The sequence below is a fragment of the Colletotrichum godetiae genome, assembly GCF_030913485.1.
Source record: "Colletotrichum godetiae strain CBS 193.32 chromosome Unknown BDP55scaffold_63, whole genome shotgun sequence".
Classification (NCBI taxonomy): Eukaryota; Fungi; Ascomycota; class Sordariomycetes; order Glomerellales; family Glomerellaceae; genus Colletotrichum; species Colletotrichum godetiae.
Genome location: NW_026851311.1, coordinates 191191 through 211874, shown reverse-complemented (window position 1 = coordinate 211874; position 20684 = coordinate 191191). Strand labels below are relative to the sequence as shown.

The following is a 20684-nucleotide window of genomic DNA, read 5'->3' as shown; positions in this document are numbered from 1 at the left end:
AGACACAGCATCGAATTGTGTGTAGTCATCGCCTCCGCTGTCTGGAGTCTAACGCACAAAGTACTTCATGATGCAGGCAACATCGGTCTACGGGCAATGCGAGCGGGGTTGAGCGGAACCGTCCTTTCCTCTTTCAATCTTGGTTCTCTCAGCGTCTTTCTGATGGGGCTTCCCAAGGTACTCGATGGTCTACTAAGGATACAGATACTTCGGCTTAGTAACTGCCTTGCCCTAACACGTTTATCTAACTCAGGCTACTGTACTAGACATCACTGCACCACCACCAGCACTTTACAGTTGTGGGCCGTTTTTGAGTGCGGGTTTGCGTTGGCCTGGCCCCCGAGTATCCTACCTGGCTACTTCACCTAAAGCGCCTTCGTTGACCACAAGTAGTAGTCATGACACAGAGGTGCAAGGCCTGTTGCAGAACCTGGAGATCGCCGAGATCACCATATCAAATCTTGCTAGGCCTGATTGTCGAAAACGATTCACTGACTGCTGTGGCTCTGCTCTGGGAGCAGCCACTTTCAGCTGAGCCATGAGGTCAATGCATGACAAGACTACGTGATTATGCATCCGTGACTGCCGACTGACAACAGCGTTGCAATTGCCGTGTACACCTAGGTAATCCCATCTCGATGCATGCTCCGAGGGACTCTCACGGACGCAATCTCTGACGATGCTATATCCGGCGCGATAGGTAAACAAGGCAAATCCAGTCCGGCGTTCTACTAGCTCCAAATCCGTACGGATACGCCCGTTTGGAGGAAATACGTGTCGAAAAAAGGGTACGTATCTCGACTCGGGACAAGTTGAACACAACACAGGCGGATGCGGGGGAAGAAGGGTCCTGGGGTCCTGGGTCTCGACTCTTGAGGCAGGCAGGATGGAAGTCTGTCACAACTTACCTTCCAGTAGGTACGGACGGATAGAAGCGTGCACAAATTTCGTGCGACTTCGAATACGTACCGCGCAATTACACATTATTGTGAGCTTACCTAAGCCGCGGCATCAGAGGACAGTGTAGGCCAAAGCCTGAGCTCAGGTAGAGACGGAGAGACCAAGACGCAATTCCAAGAGTCTCAGAGCTAGAGACCGATACCCTATCCGTATGCCATAATAAGTAGCACTGGAGCACAAACCGTGGAGCTTGGCTCACTTGGCGACCCTGGGCGGTTGACGTTGACGTTGACGTTTGACATTGACGTTGACGTCTGGCCGAACGCTTTGGTGTTCCTTTGGTCGGACCGTTTTCCTCAATCTCTCTCTGTTTCTGCCTCTGTGTCTCTTTTCATGTCTCTTACACACACTCACACACGCACACCCTCACCCTATCAATAAAACCGTGCTCTCCCGTCCGGAACCGCTCCCCTGCGGCATCGTCCGAGAAGAGCAAGAATCATTTGCAATTGTGCAACGGCGCCATGCCCGTTGTAGCGATACGCCATCCCTATTCGTGCTCCTGACAAAAACTCCCAGGCCAATAGGGTGCCAGATGAGACCTGCCAGCCCGTCACAGACCAAAACCCGCGCCGACGTCTGATTCATGCACTCCCGTCACCACTCTCCAGTCACGACCGGCTCAGACATGGAACTCAACCACGACAATCCGTACCTTACGTACGGATACCTTACTCATCCAAGGTACGGATACACGAAGCCCATCATTCACTTTGACGTCAACTTGTGCACAAGTAACGCGCTTCCACCTCTTTTGGGGGTCCATCTTCGGGGCACACAGCGGCACGGACTGCGATACGACAAGTCTATTTCCATTTGTCTCCTTGCTATCACCGGCTAGCACTCACTCTTGCTAGTCATGGTATTCATTTTGGCTACTCAATACGTTACAGAGGCGTCGCCTCCCTCCGTCTGGCAGAAGCCACGTCAAAGCCACCATCAGTAGTCATCGGATCAAGTGTCTTCATGTCCTGGACGCGGACTTTTCCACTTTCATTTTTCAACCCGGCGTGCGCTGTACTCTGTTTTCTCTACTAGATATTGAGTCTTCGATACCTGACCGCAGAATAGACTCGGCTGGACCATGGACCCAACAAGGTCAAGCCTCAACCTGGAGGCAGTACCGGTAGGTAAACAGATACCTACCAGAGTTGACGGTTGACGGGCAGAGCACATGGTAGCCACCCTTACAGGGCCCCGAAAGCAAGAGATAGGATTGTTTCGACCAACCAGCCAACCCCACCAAAAACGGTCTCTCGTCCCGAGGTATCCATCCATTCCATGCACCGCCGTCCTTGTTCACGGTCAGACCCGTCCTTTGGCCTCCCTGAAATGCAAATCTCTTTACGCCTGAATCCAGAAGATGTTGATGCACGCATTCGTACGTACAGTGATCAGATTATGGCATGCCAACCAACGGCTATGTTGCAGACCGAGAGACAGATTGTTCACGCGAATATTCGGTGTGTCCTACCATACCTCTTCTCATTAAGCTTACGGATGGGATACCTTACGAATGGAGTACCTCATCGTTGCCACCTCTTCCACCACAACCGGCATGATCGCCGGTCCGCCCCCAGCTGGTCGCATTCCACTGACTACACATCCCGGCCAGCTGAACACAGGCAAGACGGGCCTCCCGGGACGATGAATGTGTTACTGGCATGACTGTTGCTTCCGTCAACTTTCACGTTCATGATTCCGGCTATGAGTGGCCCAGCGTAATGCAGCCGTTTCCAGCGAGGCCGGGCTTGATGCCCTCCGATCTCATCTCGGCCAGCCCATCCGTCTATCGTTCCTTGGTAAGACCGAAGGCGGACTGGACCAGGAACTTGAACGGGAACGGCAAGTGTGTCCATAGGGGTACCGAGTAGGGGTCGCTGGAGAACAGCTGCGGCATAGGACAGGTGCGCTTCGTACCGCGCAGAGCATCGTGTCGACTCGCATCCGCATCGCACAACGCAAGCAAGCCGGGTACAGACACTGCATCTTCCATCTCTAGGGATGCGCACCAGTGCGCGCCGCCACAACCTAGACCAACCGTACATGCAGAGTCTGTGCATTGTGCGACTCGCACTCGGTCGGCATGTTGACCTGGACTCATGTGAGATATGCAGCTCAGCAACAAAGTCAGCCGAGTCCATCAGCTGAAAGGAAGTCGAGCCTGACAATTACAAAATTTGAGAAAAGAAATCAAAATCAAAACTGAAAGCAAAAGAAGACATACAGAGCTGAAAAAAGTCTAATCATGAATCAAAAGATCAATTCAAGATGAAAAAATGTCAGCCTCTTGGGTGTATCGTTCGTGCTTCCATTGCCTGTGCCCACCTCAAGAGGAGCAGTGCCAATGTGCGTTGACCTTCGTCTCTCCAACGAAGCCAAGTTGACAGGGTCAGGCACATACGTAACATTTCGTCAGATGAATGAAGCTTGACCACCGAGCCGACGACGATCCCTGAGCAGTTGACGTTATCCGAATGCGCCTGACAAAGTTCGCCGGTCATCAATCTATCAACTCGGACCCGCCCAGATTAGGTACCCCACGTTGGTCAGTCTTAATCACGCTGGGCTCAACCACAGACAGGTGAGTCAAGGTGAGACGCGGTGAGGCAAGGTGAAAGTGAGCTTCCGATATCAGCAAACATGATTATCCGTCGGCCAGATGCCACTACTGCTAGAGCCAGAAGCCAGGAACGACTCGGGGAGGCGAATCAGCTGTGCCTAGCCCGCTCCGAGTGCGCGTGCATGTGCCGTTTCTTGGGCACCTCTTGGATAGGCAAAAAGCAGTTGGAACCTCCACGATCGGGAATCCTCGTCGTTCATACTATGCCTCATCCGTCTGTCCGACAGCGGCCGATTCCAGCAGTGGCCCACATCCTGGCCATATCCTAGCATCATCCTGGCATCAGATCAGAGAGCATCCTGTCCCGCTGGGTCCATGGCGTTGGCTTGGCTTTGGGCTGTGGCTTGAGCCGGGGCCGCTTCGAGAGCCAGGGACAGGCCCCGATCCCACAAGTAGGACAAGGATTATCAGCAGCAGCGAAGCTGGAGCCGGGATAGGGATGGTCGACAGGGACTAGGTCGGTACGACGAACAAGACAAGGGCTAGGGGGCGTGTGTCTCGAAAGGAGATAGCCGCAAGTCAGGCTTGTCGATTGAAAGAAGTCTTTCCCGTCACCTGGGTCTGGCCGTGGCACCAGCTCCGGCCGTGGTTCGTAGGTTCCCTCTCGTGGTCACTCTGCCATCCATATCCAGTAAACAGAGAGTGTAGGATGCTTTACTACAAACATGCCGATCAAGGTGAATCTACTGATATGAAGTGATGCAATATGATAGCTTGGGCTCGACCGAGAAGACAATACTTGCAGCAACCTCGAGTGAGGAGGGAAGTAGGTAAACAGAAAGAGAGGGGAGAGAGATGCAGAGAGAAAGAGGGGGAAACAGTTGAGGCTCCCCGTCGCTGGTGGTGGTGGTGGTGGTGGTGGTGGTGGTGGTGGTGGTGGTGGAAGGTACCTCCGTAGTGTATCCGTACCTTATGCGGTACTGCGTGACTGCTTAAGTCGGGGACGGATGGCTCACCCTGTTGGAAAGGTACAAAGTCATTTACAAGCGGCCCCGTTCCGTACCGCGATTTGAGGTGATCTCCCACGCTACCAGTCTTTCTATCCACTCACATCACTGGCTGGTGAGAGCGACTTGGGCCTGGATCTAGACTCTCTACCATGCCTTGAGGTACCGCATGAAATGTACTTGTCTCTTCCATTGCTCAAAGACGACGACAACGACAACGATAACTACGACGACGGATACAGCTAATGTAGACCTGAGCATTGGCAATGGCTCTCTCCGTCTCTTTTCTTCTTTTTCTCTTTCTCTTTGCTCCCTCCCACATCTCTTGCGGTTGCACACCCTGACTACGGGGTACCCACGGTACCTTGGCTTGCACGCCCATCCCCCACACCTCCAGTCCCCGATCTCAGAATATGTACTCTGCACGAAGACCTCGCATGCCTTTTCCAGCTTTGTAGCTCTTTTTTGATAGATTCACCCTCCGGCCTTCCCTCTCACCCCTACCTCGAGCTTAGACGGGGAAGGCGGCTGGCCCTTTCCCAGCTTCTTCGGATCGTGCTTTTCTGGCCTTCTGGACTTCTCTGCCCCCAGGTGCTGCCCATGAGCCCGCCAAGTACCGCTACCGCTACCGCTGCCGCTGCCGGTGATGTTGGCACTTGCCCGTGTACGAAGTACCTACCTTTTTTCCACGAACCTGGGCTCGCTCTCAGTTCGGATTAGATGGGTGTGAAGTAGGTAAGCGTGGGAGTGGGAGTAGCCCTTGTGAGCGCGGGCCTGGGTATGGAGCATGGGGCGTGTGCCGGGGGATTTTCACGAACCGTCGCTCCACTTGCCATCATCACTCATCACCCGTCTCTTCTGCTTCTGCTTCTGCGTCTACGTCTGCGTCTGCTCTGATCCTGATCCTGATCCTGATTTTGATCTACTCGTCTGGACTGGGGCAAGTTCCTTTCATCTACAGCACCCCCCGTTCTTATTCTCCCACCCTCTAACCAGGTTCGACCCAAACCTTATCCTTTCTTATTCTTTCGTCGTTGTCCCCCAGGCCCTCCAATTTTATTCAGTCAGTGGCATACACACACCTCCTTCTGAACGCACAGCCTTTCCAACCTGAACGTTCTGCTTTTGGCTCGGTTTCTCCACCACGCTGCTTCCACCTGCTCAACAACATATATACGCAGACATCCCACGGTCGTCCAAGACCTGATTCAGCCTCTATCACTCCCATCATCAACTTACCATCAACCTTCAACTACCACTCTATCGCTCCCACCATTATCTACTGCTTCACATTCACATCCATCTCTTCTTCCCATACATATACACACACATACGCGCACACACGTACATCATCGTCGACACCCTGTATTCTTTCGATATCGACACTCACACATCACCACTTGCGACACTACTTCGTAGACTCTCTCTTAGCCAAAATGTCTCTCGCTTCCCAAAGGAGAGGACCTTGGTCCCAACAAGAGGACGCCTACCTCATGCAGCTTGTCAACGACCAGGGCCCTTTGAACTGGGTGCGAATTGCCCAAGCCCTGGGAACGAGGACACCAAAGCAATGCAGAGAACGATTCCACCAGAACCTCAAGCCTACCCTGAACCACGAGCCCATCACTCCTGAGGAGGGTGCCCAAATCGAGATCCTCGTCAACGAGATCGGTAAGAGGTGGGCAGAGATCGCAAGAAGGCTGCACGGCCGCAGTGACAACGCCGTCAAGAACTGGTGGAATGGAAGCCAGAACCGCAGAAAGCGTCACGATCGTCGCAGGGCCAACCAAGGCAGCAACTCCGGCTACGACGACCGCAGATATGGCCACTCTGGCTTCCGCCCTACTTTGACCATCAACTCTCATACCGCCTCCTACTCTCACGCCAGACACGGCATGTCATCGCCTGTCTCTCCCGCCTTTTACACCCACAGCCACAACTACTACCAACTCGAGTCGCCGCTTCCGTCGCCCAACTCCACCTCTTCACCTGGCAGCGATGGTCTCGACGGAGAGACGTCCACCATGTCCGATGCCGCTTCGAGCTACACCACTTCACCCCAATGCCTCTCTCGGGGCACCTCGCCATCTGTCCAATTAGCCCCGCTTCGCATGGATGAGCACTCGGCCCCTCGCTCACTCCCATCCTTTGGTAGTCTTCTCAATGCTCCGGGCGATAGAAAAGAAGTCGGCCACATGCCCCTGCCTTCTCTCCCATCGCACCTCCTCACAGCACCCAATTCACCTGTGAGGAGCACAGTCCAACAAGCCCTGCCGCCGCCTTCTCCTTCAGCTGCAGACAAGGACTCGAGGATGGATGTTTCCGCCCTCCTGGGCTGAGAAAACAACTTGTTCAAACTTTGTTTTATCTCTTTGAGGGATACAACCCTCCTGTATGCCATAATGTACAGTACATGGGTTCTAACGGCGCAAATATGTGTAATGGGCGGTATATCTGGGCATGGAACGTAAAACCCGTACCCTGTATTCCAAGTTTTGTCTTTTTGCTTTGATACCTGATATTGAAACCTAGCGAGGGAATGGCGCAATTGGGAGACCTGAGAAATCAAATAGGTCTGGCATGGGACGGCGGCAGGACGGTAGAGATTTTAGGAACAGAATCTCGCCAACGCCCCTTGATTTTAGCTACACCTCCGTATATGGTGTAAACATCACCAATAATCAAAAAGTTACGAAAACATGTTCGCAATCCTGGCAATTCACTGTGATTTGAAAATGGGATTCTAATTCCAATGCACGAGTTTTCCTCAATCATCTGGGTACATGTGCATTCGAAGCCGTCCCAATCAAGTCGGCACCGTCTGGGCGGAGGGGTCCCCCACGTTGGCAGCCACGTCAGCGACGATGAGTGGGAACCTCAAACGTCAAGGGCCAGACTTTCCATCGGTTTTTTTTTTTTCTTTCTTTTTTTTTTTTTTTTTTTTAACAGTCATCCCCCCGCCGTTCGTTCGTCTGGAATGGGTCCTCGATCAGAGTTTGTGCAACGTAGGTGCATATATGGCTCACGTAAAAAGACTGTATGGCGCGAGGCGCAAGGAAAACGCAGCATCAAGGCACACAGGGTAAACATATCAAGGTAGGCAGGCAGGCTTACGGGTTGATGACAGAGTGGGTGGTGAGTTAGTGAGCGTGCAAACTCACATCTGGGCGAGGTTCTGGAGACATCGGATGGCTGAGATGCTCCAACTCCAATTGCGGACAGGTAAGGATGGCAATGGCTCAGGTAGCTATCAAGGAGCGCTAGACAGGGACCAGAGGTGCAGATGAGGCGGAGGACAGAGCGTTTCGGTCAGGGCCAACGCTCGCAGCCAAACACGAGATCGGGGACGTTCTGCTGCAGATGAGCGGGTGGGCTGTACCAGTGTCGATCATGACGAGGATCATGGCAGAGGAATGGGGCCAGATGGGAGGAGCGATGAGCGGCGGGGACAAAGAAAAAGCGAGGGAGAAGGGGAGCGGCGTAACATGGGGCGGGCGTCATGCATTGCATCGCATGGTGGATAAGGGAATTCGTCGTGTACATTCATTCACACAAAAAGTCTTGAGTGTCGAACGAGTCGAGGAAGCATTGTCCAAGGCAGTTTGGAGCAGCGGTACGGTTGGCGAGCAATTGCCGATTGCAGACACACATATGTTGGTTGCATGTTCGTAGACAGACGGGCGTTTATGCTCCAATTTCATGATGGCTTCGTTTCTCAGCAAGAACCTGGTAGACGCACGCGTTTATCTACGGAGTAAGGTATGAATACTTTCCGGCAACGGAACATGTGCCAAGACAAGACGACTTATTCAATCAATCTGAGGCAGTAACCAGATGCAGATTCGACATGAAGATTTAGCCGCATGTAATTGGAGGGGAAGCCAGTGGGGGTGGGGGGATGCACCACGGCCGAGAACCATCCCTCGTTCTCATTCCCTTGCTCTCTGAAAAGTCAAATAAAGAAGTTGACCAATCTCAACACAGTTATCCCAAGTAGTTGTTCAGAGGGGGAGAAGAATCGAAGAAGTAAAAAAAAAAAAAAAAAAAAAAAAAAGCAGCATTACCTCGGTATACCCTGTTGGTGAGTTAGAGTATGAAGAAATCCGAATAGCCATGGAGGACTTGGAAACTCTGTTCTTGTGGTCGGTCATGGGCAGGTATGCCTCATGGAAAATGCGAGCCCGTACCTTCTCTCATACATGTTTTTCCAAGGTGCCTGCACCTACCCTACCTACGTGCCTACCTCCCTCAGGTTCCTAAGGTTGCCCGCGGGGAAGGGGAGACGAAGACGGCGTTGGAGGGAGAGAGAGGACAGAATGGAAAGTGACAAAGTGACCTTGGCCGATGTATCTTTCCCATCTTTCCCTTCCATTTCCGTCTGGCCCCACCACCGCCCCTCCTTCTTCGAGACCGATCCCTAAATCCGGAGACGAGACGACGTCAAAGAGATGGAGGGACTCGACTCGAGATGATCAGCTCAACCCGACCCGACTCACCATTGCTCTTGCGGCTTTGTCCTGACAATTCTTCAAACGACGCAAGGACGACGTGAAGAGACCCCTCTTCTGTTCCCGCGTACCAACAAAAGTCTCCGTCTCCCACCCACCCATCCCCTCCAGCAATGACGAATGGCAACCGAAACCATCCAGAGGAGGAGCACAGACGGGGCCAAGGCAGCGCGGCAGCGACGTCTATCAAATCAATCAAATCCACGCTGACAGATAATTGGCACTGACTTACATCTGCTGCCGAGGCCGAAGGAGTTTTTTCGTCCAATGTCTGTTGCTTGCTGCATCGCCACCGGCCGTCAATGTTGTCGTTGTCGTCGTCGTTCGTCTACCCACGCATTCGCACCGCACGTACACGCGCGCGCTCGCACCAACCGTTGAGATGTTGGCGAGGCTTTCAGTCGCACATCAATGGGGACGACGACAATTACTAGAGGGGGGGGACTAGGTGCCATGGTGCACCGTGATCTCCGCCGGACCCTGGTCGCCTGCCCTCGGAATGTTTGTGTCCCGTTGGCGATCCCTGGTACAATCAGCGGATGGCAGCAACCTGGCAGCAACCTGGCAGCGAATTGGCACCGAGGCCGTGCTGATGGGATCAAATAGGATCTGCGGCTCTTTTGGCCCAGAAAGATACCACACAGCGGGTGGTAGCCCATCTGTCCAGTGGCCAGCCAGCCTCGTACACGCGCCCTATTTATCCCTGGAGCCTGTCACTTTACTACGTCTCTTAAGATCTACGTAATTTGTATCGACATCTCAGCCCGCCCCGCGACCACGAGAATCAAGGCCGTGTGTACGTGATAAAGAAAAGAGAACTCGGAGCCAAAAGAAGGAAGCTGATAGGTACACCAGGGACCAGTCATTTTCAACCTGATTGATCAAGGTACCAACCGATGCATACCAGATCTACGGATAGGGCGAACGATCGAAACAAACTTGGTCATGGACCAACAGGCAGGGGAAATCAGCCAGTCGTTCTCCAAGTACGGATATAGTATCTGTCAGTAACCCGGTGCCTTGTCTCAGTGGCACCCACTTCGTAATTAACCACACAGGTGTTGTACGCACGCATGGGCGATGCAGAGTCCTCCATCTCAACTCGACCAATCGTGGGCCTAGGGAGGATGAGAGGCGTTGTCGTCCGAAGCGCCGGCGCAGCTACCAAGTCACCGTCGACCGTTTCAGACTCCCGACCAGTGAGAACCACGACGTCCACCAGTAGGGTGATGGCCTGGTCCGCGGCGACCCATATCCAGAATGCACCAGGAAGACTAGACCCAGCCATACGGGCCGTTTGCACCACAAGAAAAAGACGTTGGATCGTTCGGGCAAGCCGACACCCGTCACCCGCAACACAGCGAGCAGCTTGAGAAGGGAAGAAAAAAACGGGCTTCCTCCTACGTCTGCAGATCTTGCATCGGTTCTCCTCCTTGTCGTCGTCGTCATTGGTCTTTGATTACATTCTCGGCACGCATCGTCACCGATGTCTTCCTCCAAGTTGCGTCCATGTCTGTGGACTTCATTTGCACCGTAGCAATATGAATGAGCAGAGATGGAGAAACGAAGGGGTTTCCGGGGCCTTCGTCAAGGGAAAAATAAAATGAGAACATGGAAAGTACGTGCGTACCATACGGGCGAAAGAGACCGTTGCTGTCTCCACATGACGAGAGGGAAAAAAAGTGTGTTCGTACTCCGTATACTACGAACGGATGTTTAAACCAAACCATACTAACCACAGGGACATGGCAGTTATTCGCTCGCTCTCCCACGCAGTTTGTCAGGGGTTCAGCAGCTGAGAGACCTCCTTGGCGAAATGATTCCACATCACATCGGAAGCCCGGCGATCATCTGCGGATCCAACCTCAACATGAATTCAGTGGAGGGTGTTCTGGGGGGGAGGGGCAGCGGGGGACCTAGGCGGTTCTTGGCTGCCACTGCGACGCTGTGGGAATACGGGTGCCGTTGCAGTTGGTGATCATGCCCGAGAGGGTTAGACTGGTTTTGGTGGTCAATGAGGAAACGGGCACGAAAGAGAAAGGGGGGGAGGGGTGAAGTCAAGTGGGAATTGGCGTACAGAGAGACATGGGGGACACACCAAATTCCATGGGGGGCCAGCAGCTGGATAAACGATGTGAGGTTGAATCTGAGATGCAATTCCATCTGGGTCCAGCTGATTTTCTCAATGGAACAGTCCGTACGGAGTGTTCAGTATCCGTAGGAACTGGGTTGGATCCGTACGGATACAATGTAATATAGAGTAGCATTCGTAAGATAGACGACTCTGGGTCGGCACGGCCATGGAACATGTTCGCCCCATGGCTGGCGCCCCGGGCCAATGGGCTCCCGTCGATCAACGGTCGGCCAGCGGCATAAGCGCAGGCAAACGGGGACAAGGAGACTAGGAGCTGGGAGACGACTAGGATGGTGCCAGCTCTCATAGCGGGAAGCCTCACGGGCAGGGGTGAGCGAGGCCGTCGCCATTTTACGAAGCGTAAGCAGAGTGCATGCGGTATATGGGGATATGCTCCGCTCACCAGTACCTAAGTACGGAGCACGAATACTTGATCCTCAGACCATCGAAGAAGAGAGGGAGAGTGGGATTTGCAGAGAAGCTCTGTATTCTTCGGGACTCCACCAACGTAGCGACCTACGAATATCCGCACACCGCACACGGCGCACAGGAACACACGAATACATAGTGAACACCACGCGACAGGGGAGAGGCGTGGGAGGAAGCAAGCAGGCATAGGCAAGCTTCAATTCCAATCTCAATCTCAGCCCGACAACAGGGGGGGCAAGGGTCGATGGGGAACAAAACTTGGCCTGTCCATCATCCATGAAGCACCAACCAACCCGTTACCCTACGAGTAAAGGCTATTTGTACCTACCCGCCGCCTCTTTGGCTGCATCACACACCTGGTACGAAGTACACATTCGCACACTCTCACTCCCGGTCGGTGCTCCGTATGCGCAGCATCATATCGAGATTGCAACGTGCCAACCCACCGGCCAGCCACTCAGCCCTTCAGCCGTTATACGGGTGCCTGCTGTCTCTCGCCCCTGGACTGGGTCTCTTGTGTGTCTGAGACAAGAGGCTAGACCAGGGCCAGGCGGGTAAGGTATTTGCAATTGGGTACCCGTACGTAAGGTAAGCTGCGCGGGTAAGGCCCTGAGAGGTGAGTCCTGACACGTCAAGCGAGATTCCCGTTGGCGTTGCTTTCTGCTGTGCGCGTCGTTTCCGTCTTGACACAACAGGACATCCCAACCGACTGCTCTCTCTCTCTCTCTCTTTCTCACATCAGACTCGTCATATCTGATGGACTCTGACTGTGGAGTGTAGACAGCCCTCTGCTGCCGTTGCAGGCCTGCCATGGACACGACAGGGTGGTTCCTGTGGTGGACAGAGTGCTGTAGAATCCATTCTGCCCCCTCCATTGTCCGCACGTCATATCCGCTCCTAACTTGCTTTACCTAAGCAGACCTTTCCTTCCTTGGATAGCTGTGCGAACAGACGGGTTTCCCGATCTTGCAGCTGCAAGTCTGCGGCCTGCCTGCCCCGTTGCTGCTCTGCGAGGTAACCGCACGTACGGTGCAGACATGCATACTGCCTGCCATACACAGCACTAACACTGAACAATATGCTCGCCAGAGAAGACCGTTACTTCCTTTTCTTAGCCCCTGCCGAACATTGTTGATTAGTGACCGCCGACGATATGTGCACGCATCACTGCATACCGACTTCCAAGTTCCCGTAGGGCAACAGGTTGCCCGTTCACGCCGTTGTCTCTCCTCGAGCACGTACGCCCGACATGTGTACCTATATGTACGTAACGTACTATCGTGACTTGCAGCCCAGCCTGGGCGCGCTGGTTCAACGTAACTGCCAATACATAGTACTCGCTACCTACTCAGGGCGAGAAGGCAAGGTGTGTTAATGGTTGGCAACACGCCCCTGTGTTCCTCCCTGTCCTAGACACACGATACCCAGCATGTTTGTTTGTTTGTTTGTTGTGCAAAGACTGAGATGGACAAACAGGCCGGCCCCCATCCCATCCCATGGTAAAGGAACACGATCCCATCGAACCCCAAGTTCCAGATCAACTGCAAATGCAAATGGGAATGCAACCTCGACTGCATTGGTAAACCACGCCCCTACCCCCCGGACCCGATGGTTCCACGACAGGGATGACAATAACAGTCTCTCCAAAACTTGGTCTCTCACCGGTTCCCAGGCCTGCAGAACGGATATCACTACTCATATCCGCGGCTGTGGTTCACCCCGATTCGATCTCGGCGTGCAACAGACAACAGGAAAAAGGAACAACAACCGTCACAGCCAGATAATGTGAGCCAAAATCTTTGTCATTCAGGAACCACGCAGCCCAGACATGATGGAGAGATCCACCTTCCACTCTCCCACCCCGCTCACTCGCTCTACTTGCAGCCCTCCTGCTGCAGGACGTCTACGAATACTTGATCGGCGCGGATGAAGCACCTTGCCCTGGCAACTTACTTCTTGTTTTCGTTCCTGTGCATAACCCATGTTCGAAGAAGCCTCACAGCCTCAGCCTCACTTCCCAGCTTCTTCCCTGGGTCCTCGCTTTCCTACCAAGTTACTGTGATGGATGCATGCTTCTTCTTTGTCTGATAGCGCATCCGTGAGTTCTTTTCTAGCCCCGTATACGAACAGATATCTCAGGTAGCCTAGCCTCCTGATCATCGGTCGGACGTAGCATCCAAATAATGCTTCTCAGTAATTAGATGCCGACTAGATTTTCTCACCAACATCATCTCCCGAGACCCTTGCCAACTAAAAAAGGGTGTCAGCACGTAATTTGTCCTTGTTTTACTCCAGCTGGTTGAAGCCACACGCCTTTAGCGACGCCACATTTCGCGGAGCTTGCCCTAGACACTAGGCCTAAATAGACGTGCGACCAAGTAGAAAAGCCGGTAGAGCGAACAGAGCGAGACAGGCTTGGTGAAGCTATCTTGGGTGTAAATTCCATCATGACAAATATCGCCCCACCCTGGTCCCGCCAACCCTGACGTGTGTGAGTGTCGAGTCAAACAGTCAGTGCCAAGAGTGCCTCTTCCGGGTGAGCTAAAATCCCATAATACGTACTCACGTACCTGGTCTGTAGGGCAAAATGACATGAGACGATGGTCAGTGCCAGAAAGCGACGACAGCATCACATCTCACGATTACATTGCCATCGACGCAACACTCTCTCGCACGTGCTCATCCAACCACACCGTCAATGCAGGTCCCTACTGCGAATGCCACCTGTCAATCGCCCCGTCCTGCCACCGCTGCCTACCTACTTGCATTGAGCTGAACCTCTGCTATCGATAATCACAGTAGACTATCAACTTGAGCTGATGATGCGAAAGGAGAGACAGGAAGAGGTAGGGAGTGAGGAAAGGAGACAAGTGGCTGCATAACGACGCAATTACAGTGAAACTACACGATACCACCAGACGATGGCGCGCGTCGGCCGCAGCTCAATGTCTCTTTCAAGGCGCCAACATCCCACAGGTCTCGCACTTTTTACCTTGCAGTGCCGTTCGTCGCCAACTACGCTAGAGGAATTTTAGCATGACTTCATGCCGTGTGCACAGATATAACAAAATACCATTGGTGCCTTTTCCCCTCTCAACATTGAGGTGCGAAGTCAAAGTCACAGTCACATCTACACTGCCACCGTCTCCTTATTATGCGACTGACCCGAATTGAAGTCACGAAGTGAACTGAACTATGCGTCTGAAGGGAACGAAATAACCGGGGAACCGGCTCAAGCCACGACTCTGGTCCGAATCACAACAGTGGCGCTCGGTCAGCCGCACAATACATGACAGCATTTGTTTGACTTTTGTGTAGTTTATCAGATTTTCCTGAAAATTTGTCATTCTTCTTTTTTTCTTTTACTTTGCAACGTTTGGGAGGCGAAGAGTTTCTTTTTATGGTTTTATGGGTCCAAAGGACCGTTGGGGCTCTAGCTGTCCAACAGACAAACGGGTGTCTTGACTCTTCACACGGACTTAACATGCATTGACACTCGCGGGCTGTGCGACCCGGGTTCCGACGGCACAGACATGGAAACGGACGACTTCAAGGAGGGGGAGGACGACGACAACGACATCCTGAAATATCGGACTCACGGCATGAATCACACAGATCCGATGCCATACGCGGCAGTAAGCAATAGACGTGTAGGTTACGCCAACTAAGGTAGGTAGATAATGCAATTGTCCTTGTGCGGTGCCCTGCGGCTTGGCGATATACATTAGCTAACTAACTACCTTGTGTAGCAGGCCGTCTATGCTCAAGCCTATCCTTAACGCCTCTATTTGCACTTGGATCCCCAGGGTCCTCGAGAGCCGCTGATTGTGAGCACCGTTCCATGCGGAACAACGCCTTGAAACCTTCTCTGCTGGGAGATATTCTTCTTGTGTCAGACCCTGAGGTGCCACGCCGTGCCGTGCCTGGGGGACGTTATACTTCATCCACCGAACCGATGAGGTTCTGTCCAATAAGCACGCCCTCACGCAAACGGTTGTCTCCTGATGAAGCTATACATGGTGGCTGTATGGCAGCCAATACGCGAGAAGCAAAGAAGAACGGCTTGAAGTCTCCGACCAGTTGTGACTCTCTACTTCTAAGACGCCCTGTCAGACATCTAGGCTTAAGAGAGAGATGCTTCCGTGGCGAACATGCCATCCTGGTTCACATTGTGTGTCATCTTTCCATTTTCCTTCCTTCATTCTCATCCAGTGGTGATCATGATCACGGGATAGAACTGCAATCCGTGGTTGATATAACGAGCGTCGTTCCCCATAATACTATCCACTTGCCAATTGAGCCATCAACGCTGTTGATGGCCATGTGAAGTCACTCAAAAGTCAACCAGAGGCGGGGAAAGGAAGGGAACTTTTCCCCAGCCTTCTCTAGTCGTCCACTCGACCTCCTTCAACCCGGATGTCAGAGGCTATCCGTACATGAGTAGGATCAAGACTCTAAACGGTGCTGCCTTAGTCAGACGAGATTCGAGGCCACTCTGGTGACGGGTGCTCAAGAGGTTCGTTGAGCGAATGAAATAGCGACTCGCAACCATTGGATGCGGTCATCCCCGGCCCCGTCAAGCCGTCACGCAATACAACATGCACCTGGAAGGATGCAATCGCCGGAGGCTTGGGCAGTCCAAGGGACACCGCAACAGTCTACTCACGATCCAAGTCCTAGCCAGACTTCCAGGTAGCCATGGTTTAAAGCTAGACGAGTGGAGAGAAAGAAGACTCTAGGAGACCTGGGATTGGGCTGGAAAACCACCCGACAGAATGAACCCAGGAATCTGGTAAACAAAACGCCTTCCGCTAATCGACCGGCGTTCAAGGCTACAAGAACCGTTTTCGTTTCCCTTTTTCCCCTTCTTGACTTTTCATCCGTCTACACACCCTCTTTCTCCATCCCCTTCCCGCGTCCGGCCGTGTCCGTGTCCGTCCATCTACGCGGTGCGCGCGCAGAATGGCTTTTGCTTTTGCTTGGGCAAAGGGGCGGGCCCGCCTCCGGCGCAAGTGACCGCATCGGTGCAAGTTTGTTTACTCTCTCTACGTCTCCTCGCGACTTTTCTCGGTCTTCCGCTAATAGAAATGCATTCCCCTCCGCCCGCCCCCAAAGATTGGGCGAGGCTAGACAACCCCCAGTCTCCCCAGTCTAGTAGTCTAGACTCTCGGCTTTTCTATACATATGTTGAGTCCTGGGCACTAGCGGGAGTCTAGTAGCGCTCCGTTGGTTTTTCTCCGTCCGCCGAGAGCGTAGAGAAGCCCCCCCCCGGTCTCCCGACTGTTTATGGCTTCGTTGGGGTCTTCCTGTGGTCTTTCCTTTTCACTAGTTCGTTATTTAGTAGTGGCCCCTTCCACTGCCCGATACCGTTCCGCCGGCCGCCGTGCCGGATATTGCTTACTGATCTGGGGTTGGGCGAGGAGTTTGTCTTGATACCTATCCAGTGTTTTTATCACATTACACATTTTTGGGGTGTATTTGGAATCGACCACTCTTCATCAGAAGACTTCAAATATTGCATGCTGTGGCTACCTATCAGGGCGGGTTGTCTTGTGGTAGCATGTAACATCTCGGGAACGGGGGAATATTTGTGAGTATATGATATACGACAAGTGACAAAAAAGAGAGACCTTTCTCCTCCTCCTTTGGCCCGGAGATTTTGAGCCATGAGCTTGTACACATCCATCCGCGTTCGGCCCGTTGCACACGGCCCGCAGTCGTATCCTCTTTCCCTCCACGACCTTGGCCTGGTGATCTGTTCAGGGGTTTGGATTCAATTCTCCCCCTTTGGACCTTCGCTTCGCGAGCTTCTCTCCGGAACCCTAGTAGTTGTTCAAAGCAAGGATCATGGTTTTCGCTCTCGGAGGAAGTCGAAGACAAGAAGAAGAAGAAGAAGAAGAAGAAGTAGTAGTCTAGTAGTCTCCGGGGTGGGCAGGCAGGCCCAGGGAGCTCACGTGGCATATCCATTTTCCCTTTCCAAATTTGGAGCCTTTTACGGAACTTAACAGCCTATTCTGGTCTGGTACAAGAAAATCAACACGCCAGCTTTCCTTCCCACAGAAAACGGCTTCATGCAAGCGCGAGTAAGGAGTCTTCGATGAAGGGGGGGCGTAAATTCACCATTCATCCGATGGACCACGTCATTTCTATGATGGGCGCAATCTAGACTCTCGTTCCCATGGGTTATGGGCACGACTGACACACATGGAGGGACGGTTTTCAGCTATTTCATGCGAAGCAAGGAGAGAGAGGAGAAGAGAGATGTCTACATGACCTTGATACCTACCATAGCAAGCGTAGGCTGCCCTGCCTCCTCGAGCAAGTACATCCTGCTGAAACCTCGCCCTTTCGGAGCAAAATACCGCAACCATCACAATCATACAATATCTGCTTCTAGCCTCTGGACCCCACCCGCTTCAATGCCTCCTTTGCCGCTATCCGTGCTTGATTCGCGTGTGTAGTACTTCGTTCCGTTGAGCTGGTTCTGCCGTGTCCACTGGCCTCATCGCTGGAGGTTCTCTGGTTGTTGCTCGAGGACTCGCGGGACGATTTGTGGGAGCGGGAGCTTCGCCGTCTATCTAGGAGGCTAGGTCTCGTGGCTAGCCTGCCGCCTTCTGCACCGATTTGCTCTTCCTCAAAGCGGGTTCCGAGCGTATTGGCTTCGTCTTTGCCTGGTGACTTCTGGATATCGCCGTCAAGCATCTGGTCTCGCTTATTCGAAGGCCCTGCGGTGACTGATGCCATCGAAGCTTGTTTGTCTGACGAAAGGGGGCGCTCAAGAGGGGAAGCCCCGGGACCGCATAAGTAGCCATCGTTTCCGTAGGCAAAGTTAGCAGTGCCTGACAGGGCGTGCAGCTGGACGCTATCTTCTCCAGCATCGAAAGAGAAGTCTCTCCTGTGGCGGCGGGCCCCTGAGGTTCTACGGGCAGTCGTGGCTGTCATGCCATCCAGGTCAGTACCCATCGGCCGCTCATCTGTCCGTGTACCCGTCGCGGCCGTATCAATGCCGGCACCAGGTGCGCCTTCCTGCCGATAATTCGTGCCGTCATGCTCAATCTTTCCGGTTACGGTGGTTTTCATTGCGGTCGATTCAGGGGTGATTATCTTCGCCGTTTGTGCTGCTCGGCGTGATAGTCGAGACTTGGTAGACTCCAAGCCAGACAACTTGGCTGTCTCCTGAACCGATGCTGACTTGTACGCTTCCTCCTCCTCTGAACTGTCCCATTCCACGTTGGCCGGCGGGAATAGGTGCTTCTTCTTCCCACGTTCGGAGGCTCGTTGCTGTCGTCGCTCAGCCTTTCTCAGCCCCTTGCTCAGTTCAACATCGGCGTTGTCATCTAGATTAACTTGCATTGACACTGAGCTATTAGAATCTCCACGGTAGACAATGAGAAGGCAGGCTTTTCTGTGTACTTACAGAAGGTCCGATGATTCAGGCGGGGACTTCCAGAGCCCACGGAGACCCGTGGATTATCCAGGCTGTCAACCTTGTTGGGGCTGTCATCACCTGCGCGTACCTGATTAGTAAGTGTGATAAGAGTGCTAACCGCTGTTCAAGTGTGATCTACCTTTATGGGGGCTCTCCTTGGCCTTCTCGATCCTGGCCTTGAAGAGTCGAGAGGATCTTGCGCTTCTGTCGACGAGACTGCCAGACCTGGCCAGGACCACTGCACCGACACCTGCAGGGGCTACATCGACGAGGACGAGTTCCATACGTTTGATCTCAGCGCGGAAGTCGGCCTCTTTCAACTCCCATTCCTCAGACATCTTCGTGAATTCTTCGAGACTCTTCAACTTTGTCTCCTTCTCCTCTGCGAGCTCCTGCTCTGTCTTCTCCAGCCGCTCCTGAAGATTCCAATAGCCCTCCAACAGATGAAGGATGTAAGAGTTATACTCTCTGGGAACCGGATCGAGGACGTTCTTGGTCATCATCGTGCGGTGCAGAGCATTGATCATCTGCTCCAGAGACAGGGCACGTTCTGTCTCATCTCGCTCTTGATACCAGACTGTCTCGGTCGGCTCAGTTGGCTCTGCTGGTGATGGCGACAGCCGATGAGAAGACGACTGCGAGCCGTCTGATCTGATGCTTGGGCAGTGACTCGTTCCCAACCTAGCAGCACTCAGAACATCGAGACTCGCAATGCGGGGGATGGGCTTCCACTGGCGTGATCGGATAGATGGAACACCGAGGTGTACAGCAGATTCTTCTTCATCGGGGGGCAGATTGCTGAGGTTAAGCTCTGATCTTCTTCGCCGGGGAGGCAGGGGTTTTGACCATAGGAAGTCCGCCATGTCGGTTGATAGCGGAAATCCTTCGACGGCTAGGCTATGCTAGTGATGAGGTGTGTCAACAAATCGATATCGCGTACCGCGGGATCAAGAAAACCAACGTAGTGAGGTGCAACGAAGGCTGTGAGTTTGCAAGGAGCCCACAAGAGACGTGGAATTAATGATAATGTCCAGTGAACGTGCGACGCGCGCCTCGATTATTGTTGACGAACCAAATTTGCCTTATTGGAAAGGTGAAAGTCCTGCTGAAATGAGAGGACTGGAAAGAGTTCGGCTTCTCGGTTGAAATTCCCGTGAGTGAGAGTGAAGTGAAGAATGAGATATGAAGGTGAAGTTTGTATGAGATACCGCGATGTATGTGGACGGGAAGAAGTAGCGGGCAAGAGCAGACGAGGGACCGAAGTCAGGCGCGTTCAGCTGATTGAAAGCTGCGAGCGCATCAGACCAGGCGGGCCTTCCTTCATTGCTACTCGATGAGAGAACCTCAAGAAAGGGCAGGATCGCCTCTTGCCCTGCTCCGCCGCGGCTCCCCAAACAACGTCTTCCTTCATCTGAGTCGTACCGATATTCTGTTCTCGAGGATGAATACACAAGAGGCGCCATCCAACGATAGCTTGAAAGCGTGGAAATGTGCCCATGCCCCCTACCCAACTGTAGACGCGTCAGAGTTGAACGGCCGTCCCAAACCCAATGCAACCTCCTTCGAAAACCGTGAGAACTCTAGCGAATCACCATGTACGCGGCCTCGTGGATAGATTCACACAACGAAATACCCGACTTAGAACATACCAATT

At 53.1% G+C, this 20684-nt stretch overlaps 4 protein-coding genes across 4 annotated transcripts; 1 reads left to right on the top strand and 3 right to left on the bottom strand.

The window, feature by feature from the left end:
• Positions 1-5966: 5966 nt before the first annotated feature.
• Positions 5967-6869, top strand: BDP55DRAFT_563418 (myb-like DNA-binding domain-containing protein; the record flags this gene model as incomplete). Its single annotated transcript, XM_060570238.1, has 1 exon — positions 5967-6869. The coding sequence occupies one exon, from the start codon at positions 5967-5969 to the stop codon at positions 6867-6869; it is 903 nt and encodes a 300-aa protein (XP_060424036.1).
• Positions 6870-10005: 3136 nt separating this feature from the next.
• Positions 10006-10326, bottom strand: BDP55DRAFT_637143 (uncharacterized protein; the record flags this gene model as incomplete). The annotated part of the gene is made up of 1 exon (XM_060572968.1): positions 10006-10326. One exon carries the CDS (start codon positions 10324-10326, stop codon positions 10006-10008), a length of 321 nt encoding a protein of 106 aa, XP_060424035.1.
• Positions 10327-10994: 668 nt separating this feature from the next.
• On the bottom strand, positions 10995-11579 carry BDP55DRAFT_365283 (uncharacterized protein). Its single transcript, XM_060567072.1, has 2 exons — positions 11116-11579; positions 10995-11036 (listed from the first exon to the last, which is right to left on the bottom strand). The coding sequence occupies exons 1-2, from the start codon at positions 11477-11479 to the stop codon at positions 11032-11034; spliced, it is 369 nt and encodes a 122-aa protein (XP_060424034.1). The 5' UTR covers positions 11480-11579; the 3' UTR covers positions 10995-11031.
• A 6415-nt stretch (positions 11580-17994) lies between these two features.
• On the bottom strand, positions 17995-19557 carry BDP55DRAFT_563425 (uncharacterized protein; the record flags this gene model as incomplete). Its single annotated transcript, XM_060570241.1, has 2 exons — positions 17995-18959; positions 19149-19557. The coding sequence occupies 2 exons, from the start codon at positions 19555-19557 to the stop codon at positions 17995-17997; spliced, it is 1374 nt and encodes a 457-aa protein (XP_060424033.1).
• Between the last annotated feature and the right edge of the window lie 1127 nt (positions 19558-20684).